Source organism: Myodes glareolus, chromosome 9, assembly GCF_982192425.1.
Source record: "Myodes glareolus chromosome 9, mMyoGla1.1, whole genome shotgun sequence".
NCBI classification, from domain to species: domain Eukaryota; kingdom Metazoa; phylum Chordata; class Mammalia; order Rodentia; family Cricetidae; genus Myodes; species Myodes glareolus.
This window is the reverse complement of record NC_142034.1, coordinates 53,683,889-53,696,469: the sequence shown is the minus strand read 5'-3', so window position 1 is coordinate 53,696,469 and position 12,581 is coordinate 53,683,889. Positions and strand designations below refer to the sequence as shown.

At 47.7% G+C, this 12,581-nt stretch overlaps 1 protein-coding gene across 1 annotated transcript; it reads left to right on the top strand.

Annotated features, from left to right (window-relative positions):
• Nucleotides 1-2,340: 2,340 nt before the first annotated feature.
• Nucleotides 2,341-10,817, top strand: Tm4sf5 (transmembrane 4 L six family member 5). The gene is made up of 5 exons (XM_048448530.3): nucleotides 2,341-2,685; nucleotides 9,366-9,446; nucleotides 9,908-10,044; nucleotides 10,256-10,436; nucleotides 10,518-10,817. Exons 1-5 carry the CDS (start codon nucleotides 2,515-2,517, stop codon nucleotides 10,527-10,529), a joined length of 582 nt encoding a protein of 193 aa, XP_048304487.3. The 5' UTR covers nucleotides 2,341-2,514; the 3' UTR covers nucleotides 10,530-10,817.
• Nucleotides 10,818-12,581: the final 1,764 nt, after the last annotated feature.

The window sequence follows — 12,581 nt, the reverse complement described above, 5'->3', positions numbered from 1 at the left end:
CTTTTCCAGACGTCCTCTCTGTCAAGAGACAGAATCTTCACTGCTGTTCTCTACCCAGGCCTCTGCCTCACAGAGAGCAGGGATTCCTCCAAGATTCTGCAATTTATTTTTGAGTGGCACCCCTTTCTCTCCATTTCCCACATGTCTGCAGTGGTTTTGGCAGGAGACTCAACAGAGGCCCCTGACTAGGCCCCTCCTTCCCTAGGGAGCTGTTGGCAGGTGCTCTGTGAGAACTCAGGGTGTTTTCTGTAACCCTCATTTCTCTGAGACACGAAGCACAAGCCACCAAGTATGGGTGACTTCTTCAAGGGTACAATCCAGGGCTTCATCCAGAAACTGTGAATCCATACACTCTCCACTACTAGGTCCTAAGGAAGTACGGGCTTAAGGAATTCACGTAGTCAAAACAATTTCAGGGGCTGGAGAGATGACTCAATAGTTAGGAGCACTGATTGCTCTTCTAGGGTTCAATTCCCAGCACTCACACGGCTGCTACGAGCCTTATGTAACTCCATTTCCAGGGGATCTGACACTTTTTTCTGACACTGCATGAACATGTCATGTAGACATACATGCAGGCAAAACACTCATACTTAAAATAAAAATAAATTTAAAAAAATGATTCCTTCACTGAGAATAGTGTACCTGACTATAATCCCAGCCCTCATGATGCTGAGACAGGAGGATAGTGAGTTTGAGGCCAATCTGATTCCCATAGTGCAACCTTATCTCAAAAAGCCAAAATAAGACAAAATAGATTTCTTATATTAGAGCTGGCAGAAACACAACTTGAACCAGTTCACACCGTTGAAGCATTCCAAGGATGACCAGACTTCTGACTGGGCTGTGTGTCCGGGGATGACCAGACTTCTGACGGGGCTGTGTGTCCGGGGATGACCAGACTTCTGACGGGGCTGTGTGTCCGGGGATGACCAGACTTCTGACGGGGCTGTGTGTCCGGGGATGACCAGACTTCTGACGGGGCTGTGTGTCCGGGGATGACCAGACATCTGACCGGGCTATGTGTCCAGGTTGCAACAGTGTCATCACGATTTCTCTCTATATCCAGTGTTCTCTCCTCTAGATTTCAGTTTCCAACAGGCTGGCCTTCTCTCATGATGGCAGGTCGCCAGGCTCTTGAGCATCTTCAGCACCTCAATGAAACCAGAACTTCTTTGTTCTCAGCGTGTGAGTGAAACCAAACGAAAATGGGAGCTGAGCATCCTGGCGTACGCCTTTAATCCCAGCACTTGGGAGGCAGAGACAGGAGGATCTCTGTGAGTTTGAAACCAGCATGGTCTACAAAGCACCCCAGGCCACCTGGGGAATACACTGAGAGACCCTGTCTCAAAAACACAACAAGAAAAAATTGAAAAAAAAAAAGAGCTTCAGAGATGGCAAAATGGTAAAGAGCACTGGTCACTCCCAGAGGACCCAGGTTGGATCCCCAGCACCCTCAGGGCAGCTCACAACCACCTGTAACTTCAGTCTTATAGGATCTAACGCTCTCTTCTGACTTTTTCAGACATCAGGCACACAAGTGGTTCACAAATGTAAGCAAAATACTCATATACATAAAACTAAAATTAAATGGGAAGCAAATGGGACTCCTTTGGCTCCTCACTGAATCAAAGCCAGAAATGGAATGCTTGAGCCCACTCTGAGAAGCAAAATTCATGAGCTGAGTGATGGTGATGCACGCCTTTAATTCCAGCACTGGGGTGGGGGGGCAGAGGCAGGCGGATCTCTATGTGTTTGAGGTCAGCCTGGTCTACAGAGTGAGTTCCAGGATAGCCAGGGCTACACAGTGAAACTGTGTTTTTAAAAAACAAAACAAAACAATTTTTTGAGAAGAAATAAATAGACGAGAAGTCATTACCATCCCTTTTATTCTTTTAAACAAAGCCTCGCTACACAACCCAGGTAGGTCTCTAACCACGCTCTTCCTGAGTAGCTGAATCACAGGTGGACGCCGCTGCCTGACTCCACTGTAGTCTTTTCAGTTTCTTTACAGAAAAGTCTCTCCCTGTGAGGCAGAAATGAAGCCACCATACCTCTGTCCTATGCTTCCTTGGTGACAGACCCTCTACCTTGTCCCACGGAACCCTTACAACCATCTTTCAAGGCAAGTGGCTTTGCTCAACCTTTTTTTTTTTTTTTTTAAATGAAACAATTGGGACCTCCAGAGGTGGAGGGTTCAGCTGAGGCTTCACGTAGCTGAGGAAGTGCTGTGGAAAGGTGTGTACAGACCAAGGAAGAAGGACGCTGACCCCAGTCAACTTCCTTTATGTGACAAGCTCCCACGTCCCCTAGCACCACATCCTCCTCCTCCTCCGCTCACCCAGCTGCAGCCCCTCCACCTCCTCCAGGCCTCTCTTCTCTTATCACTGCGGTTCTACCAGGCTCTGCCACTCCTCTTCCCAGACCTTTGCCCAAGCTCCAGGCTATTTTGCTCTGGACCCTGGCACTTCCCGCTCACTCTCACTCGCGTCTGCCTTTCCTGAAGCCACTGCCATGTGTACAGGACAATGCGCTCGCTGCCTGGGGCTCTCCCTCATCCCTCTCTCCCTGATCTGCATCATAGCCAATGCCCTCCTGCTGGTACCTAATGGAGAGACCACCTGGACCGACGACCTCAGCTTGCAAGTCTGGCTCATGGGTGGCTTCATTGGAGGAGGCCTGATGGTGAGATTGCTGGAGCATTGGCTAGGGACCTGGGTCGCCTGAACTAGGACAGTTGACGGGACAGAGAGGAAAGGAGGGGAAAGGACCAGTTTGCTCTGGAGGGTTGGTGGGGACTGGGGACCTGTCCAGTCGCTCACACACCCTAATCATTCTGTAGGTCTTGGAGGAGCTCTAGGGTCCTGAGCTGAGTGTCTGAGGTGAACAAGCTGAAGAAGTCCCTACTAGGTGGGAGGTGGGAGGTGGGAGCAAGTTCTACATGTCGCTCTCCTTCCCCTCCGGGAGCACAAGCTGAGAAAACCTCATGATGGGGGTAGAAGCCAAAGGAACAGCTGGTTGTGTGGGCGGTTATCAGGGCAGTGTCATAACCAGTGAGAGTGTGTGTGCTGGACACCCTCAGCCCACGCTGATGACTCAGATCAGTCCTTCCACCCGCCAGCTCCCTCCATGGCCGCTCCTTCTGGGCCCACCTTCCAGGACTCCCAGTTTGTGCTAAGGATAATAATCCTAGGCCTAGGCCAGCATTTTAGAGTAGATGTCCTAAATGCCCTAGTCTTCCTGCAGACTAAGATCTATTCAAGGTGAAAGAAGAGCCTGGCATGGTGGTGCACACCTTTAGTCCCAGCACTCCAGAGTGGCAAGTGGATCTCTGAGTTTGAAGCTAGTCTGCTCTACTGAGCAAGTTTCAGGACAGCCAGGGAAAAAATGAGAACCCCCCCCCAAAAAAAGCGAGGGAAGGAGAGAGAGAAATATCCTAGATTTCCCATCTTCCAACCCCCCCCATTTAAAGAGTCTTCTTTTTCTTTTCTTTTCTTTTCTTTTTTTACTTTTTGTTTGTTTGTTTGTTTAGAAGCAACATCCTGATTGTACTTCAGGCTAGCCTAGAACTCACTACACAATCCAGGCCACTCTAGAACTTGAAATCTTCCTGCCTCAACCGCTCAAGTCCAGGAGTGTGCTGCCATGCCTGACCATTTGGGTGGATTTTCGGATGGTTAGCCCGGTATATCATCTTCCTGGGCTAAAGATAAAGATCTCCCTAGCATAGCTTCCCGTCTTTAGCACAGCTGGCTGTTAAAATTCTCTGGATGAAGTTGCACTTTGGTCCCCTCTGCCGGTCACATCTTTATTAGCTGATTGAAGCTATCTCTCTGATAACAGCCCGCTCTCCCCTTGCCCTCTGGTATCAGCTCTACCCTCTGCTTCTGGTGGGTGGACTCTCCTCGAATGCTCTCTGAGCTCTCTTGCTCCTTTTAGGCCCACACACTCACCCAGAGTCACATCAAGGATGTCTCCAGCCTAAAGCACCTGATTCACCTACCCAGTCGAGCTTGCCTGCTTCCATAGATCTGTTAAGGTTGAGCTCCCAACATCCTCCTTCCCAGCAGCCTTTTATGAAGGACCTTATTATGTCCTTCTAATTGATGGGGCAAAAGGTGCCAAGGAAGCAAGAACGGAAGCCCCATGAGAGCAAGGTCTGCCTCCCTTTTGAGGTGTTCGTTATATACTTGCTGGATAAATGAAGCAAATAAATGGCAAGATGATGTGGGGTGTGTCAGCCATTCCTGTAAGGCCAGCACTCTAAAAGTTGAGGCAGGAAAGTAGAGAGTTTGTGGCAGGCAGGCAAGCGCATGCACGCACACACACACACACACACACACACACACACAATCAGGAGCCATCGCAAAGAGCTCTCAGGTCAAGTGAGGCACTTGTTTTGTCTTCTTTTCTTCTTTCTATTTGATGTTATAGATTGACCCTACCAAGCAAGACCTTGCTCTGCATCTGAGCCAATCTTCCGGTCTGGGGGCGTATTTTGTAGAGTTTCCAAGGAAGTTTTTATGAGATGATGTCAGAACTGATAGCCAGATGGCATTTGAAAAAGAAAAAGAAAAAAAGAGGGGCATTACAAACAGGGACCCCACATTTAAGGCTCGTCCAGGAAGCCAGCAGAGCTGAAGTTGGAAGGGATGAGTTCAGAGACGGCAGAGGCCAGACCACATACACCTTTGAAAGGCACAGTGAGTGATTTGAACGCGCTGTAAGTGCCGCTGGAGACTCTGAAGCTTTTCTCCTGTTCTGAAACAGAATCTTGATGGAGTTATAAACATAGGCCACCGTAACTAAGTCTCAACCTTTTTATTATTTTATTTTATTTTAAAACCTTTAGGAGCTGGGTGATGGTGGAACACACCTTTAATCCCAGCACTGGGGAGGCGGAGGCAGATGGATCTCTGAATTAGTGGCCATCCTGGTCTACAGAGTGAGTTCCAGGACAGCTAGGGCCACACAGAGAAATCTTGTCTCAACAAAACAAAACAAAACTCTAGGATGAGGACTACCAGGTCGGAACCCAAGGGCTTTTCATGCTAAGCACAAACTCCAAGGCTGAGCTACACCCTTAGCCCTATGGATTTTCACACAGTAAGCATGCCTATGGACGCAGCCCGCAGACCACAAATCCTACTATTTGCTTGTCTGTAGTTCCCAGAACTAGATCTCTACCTCAGGGAGATAGCTTGAGTCTGGGAGCACAAGAAAAGGAAACAAATAATTGAATTTTAAAAAGTAAAAAACTTGGGCTGGAGAGATGGCTCAGAGATTAAAAGCTCTGGCTGCTCTTCCAGAGGTCTTGAGTTCAATTTCTAGCAACCACATGTTGGCTCACAACCATCTATAATAAGATCTGGTGCTCTCTTCCGGCCTGTAGGCATACGTGCAGGCAGAACACTGTATCCATATTAAATAAATAAATCATCGAAATAAAAAAAAGCAACAATATCCTGAGAATCCGTGCTGCTCGGAAGCATGCAGTGTCATCCTATTTGTTGTTCCTCTCACTCTCAATGCTTGAGCTTAAACCTCTGCTTAAAAACAATGATTTTATACATATAGAAGGTGTCCCTATGTAGCCCTAGCTGACCTGGAACCCACAGAAATCCTGCTTCTGCTTCCCGAGTGGGATTAAAGGCACGTGTCACTATAGTGAGCAAAAATCTTTTCTTTTTATCGTTTGTTGAGATCAGGTTTCTCTGTGCAGCCTGGAACTCACTCTGTACACCAGGCTTGCCCTGGGCTGGGCTCTGAGAGAAAGAGAGAGAGAGAGAGAGAGAGAGAGAGAGAGAGAGAGAGAGAGAGAGAGAGAGAGAGAGAGAGTTGTGTTAGCTGTGTATTAAGCATGGTGTTTTACACCCATAATCTCAGTACTTGGGAGACTGAGGTAGGTAGATCGCTATAGGGTTAGCGTTTAAGGCCAGCCTGGGCTACATAGTGAGTTCAAGGATAGCCTTACTTCATAGAGTAAGACTCTATCTCAAATAAAATCAAAACATTTAAGTTTCTCTGAGATGATAGATGTGGGCCCTGACTGGCCTAGAAGTCACCATGTAGCCAGTCACCAGGCTGGCCTTACGTTCAGAGATACGTCTGTCCCTATCTCCTTCTCCTGAGTGCTAGATTTAAAGATATACCCCCCTCATATCCAACACAGTTTTCGTTGTTACTATTGGTTTTGTTTTGAGGTAAGGCTTTATATCAGTCTCACCTTTGAGCTCACCATGTAGCTGAGGATGGACTTGGACCCCTGAACCCCTTTACCTTCTAAATGCTGGGACTGAAGACATCCATCACTAGGTCCATCTCTTTGGTTTTTAAGACAAGGTGCATGAAACCCATTGTATCTTGAACTCACTATGCCACCAAGGATGAACTTAAAGTCCTAGAATCCTGGAATTATGAGCGTGCAAGACTGCTCCTGGCTCTCAGCAGACTGCAGACTGAAGTGGGAGAACTGAGAGCTTAAGCCAGCCTATATAAAAGACAGCTTAAAAGACCCTTCTTTTAGAGGGGGAAGGGAGCTGGAGAGATAGCTCAGTGGTTAAGAGCCAAGTGCAACAACAACATGGTGGCACACACCTTTAATCTTACCACTTGGGAGGCAGTGACCAGTGGACCTCTGTGACTTCTGAGGTCAACCTGGTCTACATATTAAGTTTCAGGATAGCCAAGACTATAAAGAAAGACCTTATCTCAAAAAGAAAACGGAGAAAAAAAACCTTGCCGCTCTTGCAGAGGACTCAGTTTGGTTCCCAGCACCCATACGGCAGCTCAGTACTGCCTATAACTCCAGTTCCAGGCAGGGACACACTTTTCTAGCCTCCAGGGACACCAGGCACACATGTGATACACATACATACATACATGCAGGCACTAAAACATGCACATAAAGTAAAAATAAATAAGTAAATCTCTTTTCTTAGTTTATGTGTATGTATATTCGCTTGTATGTATGTATTAATGTAATTGTATGTACATTATACATATGTCTGGTGCCCACAGGGACAGGGGTCAGAAGAACATCAGATTCTCTGTAACTGGAATCATACACATGTCTGATACCCACAGGGGTCAGAAGAGCATCAGAGTCTCTGAAATTAAAATTACAGATAGTTGTGAGCTACCATGTGGGTGCTGGGAATTGAACCCAGGTCTTCTGGAAGAACAGTCAGCACTCTTAACCACTGAGCCATCTCTCCAGCCCCTATAAAGAGCCAGATGTGGTGGCTGAGATCTATAATTCTAGCACTTTGGAGGCTGAGGCAAAGAGAATGGTTGCAAGCTCAAGACACTCTCTCAACAAACAAATGAACAAAAATCAATAAATCAAAAGGACAATGCTATCCAGGCATGGGGCGTGTACCTTTCAACCCATCAACCCAGCACTCAGGAGGCAGAGGTAGAGGCAGAGGTTGGAGGATCTCTGTGAGTTCAAGGCCAGTGAGGTGGTCTAGATATCAAGTTCCAGACACAGTGAGACTCTATCTAAAAAAAAAAACCTAGATGTCTTGAAGTCATTACGGCACAAGTGACATCACCCGACCAAGACTGAAAGACTAAGCAAGAAAGTGTCAGTATTGTCCTTAGAACTGTCATAAGACAGGAGAAGGAAGAGAAGTGATAAATCAGTTCAACTAAGCAGGTCTTTCTCTGAGGTTCAGTTCAACTAAGCAGGTCTTTCCCTGAGGTTGCTACTAACAATGGAACTGAAACTTCCAGTCCCTTCCCTGAAGAAGAACAAAATACTGCCTCTGGCAGCATGCTATGTCAACCAAGACTTGTTTTTGCTTGATCAAGCCATCTGTGGAGGCCAGGCCTGGTGCTGTACGCCTGTACTCTTGGTACTCAGGAGGCCAAGGCAGGATGATCTGATGGTCAAATCCTTCCTGGATAGTGCCAGATAGTGGAAATTTTGTTGGGGGAAAAAAAGAGAATAAGAGGAGGAGGAAAAAAGAGAGAAAGAAAAGGGGGGTGTGTTGGGGGTGAGCCAGACATAGTGGCATATACCTGCAATTCCAGCACTCTGGAGGAAGAGGGTTATAAGTTAAATGAGAGGTAGACTAGAATAGACCTTGTCTCAAATTAATAAAATTTAAAAGAAAAATGGGATGGAGATGAGCTCCATGATAGTATAGTTAGTTTCCTAGCATGCACAGGACGGACAGCACACGCAGGCATGACTCACACACAACGCACACACACACACACACCAGCCTAGCATATCTTTGAAGATACCTCAAAGAACTTGAGCAGATAATGGCAATTAACTATTTTTAAGAGGGCAATTAAATGTTAGCCAAGTGTTAGCTTGTGGGATGGAGTCTGGGGTGACACGGGATAAGAGCGATTAGAATCTATTAGGGAGGCAGAGAACACCTTCGTGGAAGGGGAGAAGAGGCTGAGTGTGTGAAAGAAGATTAAGAAGCTACGGAGGAAAAGTACAGAAGACTTGGAGTCCGCCCTGGTATAGGAGGATTAAAATCTTGCAGCCCCGGTGAATTGGTGGATACTTTCCACTGCTGAAAACGAGAAAGACAAAAGGCAGATGAACTGGGGGGATAGTGTGGGATCGGCATGAGGCTTGCTGAAGTTGAGTTAACTCAGACATTCAAATGAGCATGTCCCTCGGGAGTTTGAGGTGACTCTCTGGGTACCCGGAAGTGATTATTAGCACAAGGGAACAATTGATTGGTTACCTGGAGGGTATGTGCTTCATAATAAAGGAGACGAAGAGAAAGTAAAAGATTAGAAGTTGATGACTAGGAAATCATGCAATCCACACCAGAGTCTCTGTGCAAAGTCTAACACACTCGACCATAATTCCCGCTCACTGTACACACTGAAGGTACGCATCAGCATGGGGCCTTCTCTGTGAGCCGGTCATGACAAAATCTTTCTGTTGTCTCCTTCAGTCCTGAGAACAGTCTGTTGAGATAGGTCTTGCAGATCTACTTCACAAGTGACAAAAATGGATATCCTGAGAAAGCAACCAGTTCATAGAGTGGGATGAGGTCCTGCCTCCCATTCAGCAGACACCCCCTACCCTGCGACGATATGTATGTGGACTATATAATATTGCCACCCCCTCACCCAAACGTTTGATGACGATCTTTTGTCTAAGATAGGTATAATATATTGGACCTAACTCTCTAGGAAGCTACAATCTGGAGAGAGATAAGACAGGCGTATAAATAATGATAAATTAAGGTTGAGTCCAACGCTGACCCAGAGAAGTACAGATAAGGTTTTTGCAGTCCAAAGGGCTAAGGGCATCGTGAGAGATGGACGCAAGCATGGCCTTGGGAACCTGGGAGAACCTGCAGTCACCACCAACTCTCATCCCACAGGTGCTGTGTCCAGGAATCGCGGCCGTCCGCGCAGGGGGGAAGGGCTGCTGTGGTGCAGGTTGCTGTGGGAACCGCTGCAGGGTAAGAACCAAATTAGGAAGTTTGATTTCTGACTCCTTCCCCATCGAATCCCAGCACCATCAGCAAGCAACCTCTGTGAGGTCTCAGGTGCTACCTCACTTCCAGTCCTGGGTCTCAAATGAACCTGACCAGCGGGTCATAGAAGCCCCATGAACCTCTGCGGTAGAGGACTTTTAGGATTCGCCTAACCTCAAAAAACGGAGCAGTGGTGGTGCATGCCTTTAATCCCAGCACTCGGGAAGCAGAGGCAGGCAAATCTCTGTGAGTTCAAGGTCAGTCTGGTCTACAGCTGGCCTAGTTCCAAGACTGATTCAAAAAAAACTTTTAAATAAATAAATAAAGGAAAGTGTGTTTTTAGGCAGCCGGACAGAAGTGCTGACGTATGCGAGAGGAACTGGGCATGGGTGGCCCTCCAAGGGAGGAGGCAGGCCTACTCAGTTTACCTTTCCACACCGGTCTAGATGCTTCGCTCCGTGTTCTCCTCCGCCTTTGGGATGCTTGGTTCCCTCTACTGCCTCTCCGTGTCGGGAGCTGGGCTTCGAATCGGACCCAAATGCTCAATAAACGGCATATGGGACTACCACTTCCTAGAAACCCAGTAAGTCCTGCTCCATATTTGTATCCCCATTCTGTGCCTCTCCCCACCTGCCTTCCTACCTGGTCCAGAAATGATGGACCAGACCGAGCTTCTAGAAAGACCCTTCCGCGTGACCCATCAACTTTTGCAAATCTTAGTAGACCCTTGCCCTGGGTGGTGGTAGGTGCTGCTGTGTGATCAGCCTCTCTTAAACGACCCTGTCCATCCACAGAGGCTCTTACTTGCGCAATGACACTCAATGGGATCTATGTGAGAAGCCACCTAAGGTGGTACCCTGGAACGTGACACTTTTCTCTATGCTGGTGGTCGCCTCGAGTCTGGAAGTAGTGCTGTGTGGAATACAGCTGGTGAATGCGACCGTGGGCGTATTCTGTGGCGACTGCCGGAAAAAGGTGAGAGGGCATGGAGCGGAGCTCTGAGGGGATCCTGTTTGCTCTCGGCTGCATCTTTACTCTTTTTTTTTTTTCTTGCAGGACACAGCTTAGTGAGTTCCGTGGGCTCCCGTGAATACCTCATTTCCGGAAGTCTCAGTGGACTACCCACCCACCACTTACCTGGAATAAACTACTTTTATTGCTCAGTTTCCTCCTTTGTGGTATAAACTGCCCTGAGCACCCTTTCCCAATTCTGATTTAGCCTTTGGAAGGAGTGCCTTCAGATGTACCTAGGCTTGTAGTTCTGTTTGTAACCCCATTCCCTGCTTCTTATTTTCTTAACAAATAGTTATTCTTCTGGAAATAAAGTACTGTGCTCTCAAAGTGCCAATGATGAAAGATGAGCAATTTTTAATTTAATTTTCTTTACATTTGTGTGTGTGTGTGTGTGTGTGTGTATACATCAGAGGATAATGTAGGAGTTGGAGTTGGCTGTCACACCATATGTGTTCTGGGGATCAAACTCAGGTCCTCTGGCTTGGCACCAAGCACCTTTACCAATTGAGCCCCCACTTCACTCCTTCCCACTGTTGGGTAATAGCTTCAGGTCGTAAGGTCATGAGGAATTGAGTCAGGCTTACTGGGCAAGTAACTCCAAGCCATAAAGAACAGCTTAGCCCCAGCCTGACCCTTCCACTTCACCCGCAGAAACAAAATATTCTCAGGTGAGAACAACACACCCTGCTTGCAGCCAAACTACACACACACACACACACACATACGTCTGAACTCTCACACATGCACACACATATGCACGCGCACGCACACACGCACACACGCACACACATGCACGCATACGTTTATGTCTATAGCTTCTGTCTGCTTCTCAGCCTCACTTTTCTTATACCAGCCATTGGAAATTTCCCCACCCCCACCCCATCCCCAAGACAAGGTTTCTCGGTGCAGCCCTGGCTGTACTGGAACTCGCTCTGTAGCCCAGGCTGGCCTCGAGCTCACAGAAATGGCCTGCCTCTGCCTCCCTAGTGCTGGGATTAAAGGTGTGCACCACCACCACATGGCCAAACATTTCTTTTTAAAGAAGTGAACGATTATTTCAGTTGCTGGCAAATGTTAGGTCTCAACCCGGTACAGATAACCGAGAGGCCTTTTAACATATCAAAGTGACTGCCAGCTTCTCCCATTTCTACCTGCTACAGGGTATGACTACCCACCCTAATCTCCAGCGCAGGGGCTGGGCTGCCCTTCCCCAGCTCCCCTTCCCTATACAATCCAGTCATTTTGGTTACCTGCCCTTTTCCATCTACCCTTTACCATTCTGGCCTCTTGGTCTGGCTCTTCACCCTCTCTTCCCCCCTCCCCACTCTTCCTGCAGCCCAGCTCAGGGTTGTGCTCACTCTGGACTCTCCCGGATGTCCCTGTCTCTGGCTATGCCCTCCCTTTTATCTACAGTGAGCCTCTCCTCTACTGTACCGAGGAGTCATGTCCTTCCATTTTCATTCAGTAAACATTTTTTAAAAACATGTTGGTAATGAGATAAGCATTGGTTGGTAGGGGAAATGTTTGTCACAGGAACATCCAATTCTGAATATGGACTCCCTCCCGGGAGAGTGCAGACAGAGAAAACGGCGTGGAAAGACAAAGTCGTTGATGACCTCTCGGTCTAGAAAGGCCCCTATTTGGAATTTGCAAGGTAAGGGCCAAGGTAGGAAGGGGCTTAGAAACTACAGGGAAAGATTCTTTAGTCTCAGAGTTCTAGAAAATTAAAGTGGAAAGCCTTCTGCATTGTCATCTGATTACTTACACTGGCTCTATGGACACCTCCTACCCACCCGGGAACTTCCAAACAAACCTGATGCACACTCCTCCTGGACAACTCAAACCTGGGGGACTTCCAAACCTGATGCACACTCCTCCTGGACAACTCAGACCTGGGGACTTCCAAACCTGATGCACACTCCTCCTGGACAACTCAGACCTGGGGACTTCCAAACCTGATGCACACTCCACCCGGACAACTCAAACCGGGGGACTTCCAAACCTGATGCTCACTCCACCTGGACAACTCAAACCGGGGGACTTCCAAACCTGATGCACACTCCACCTGGACAACTCAAACCTGGGGACTTCCTAACCAGGAGCTAC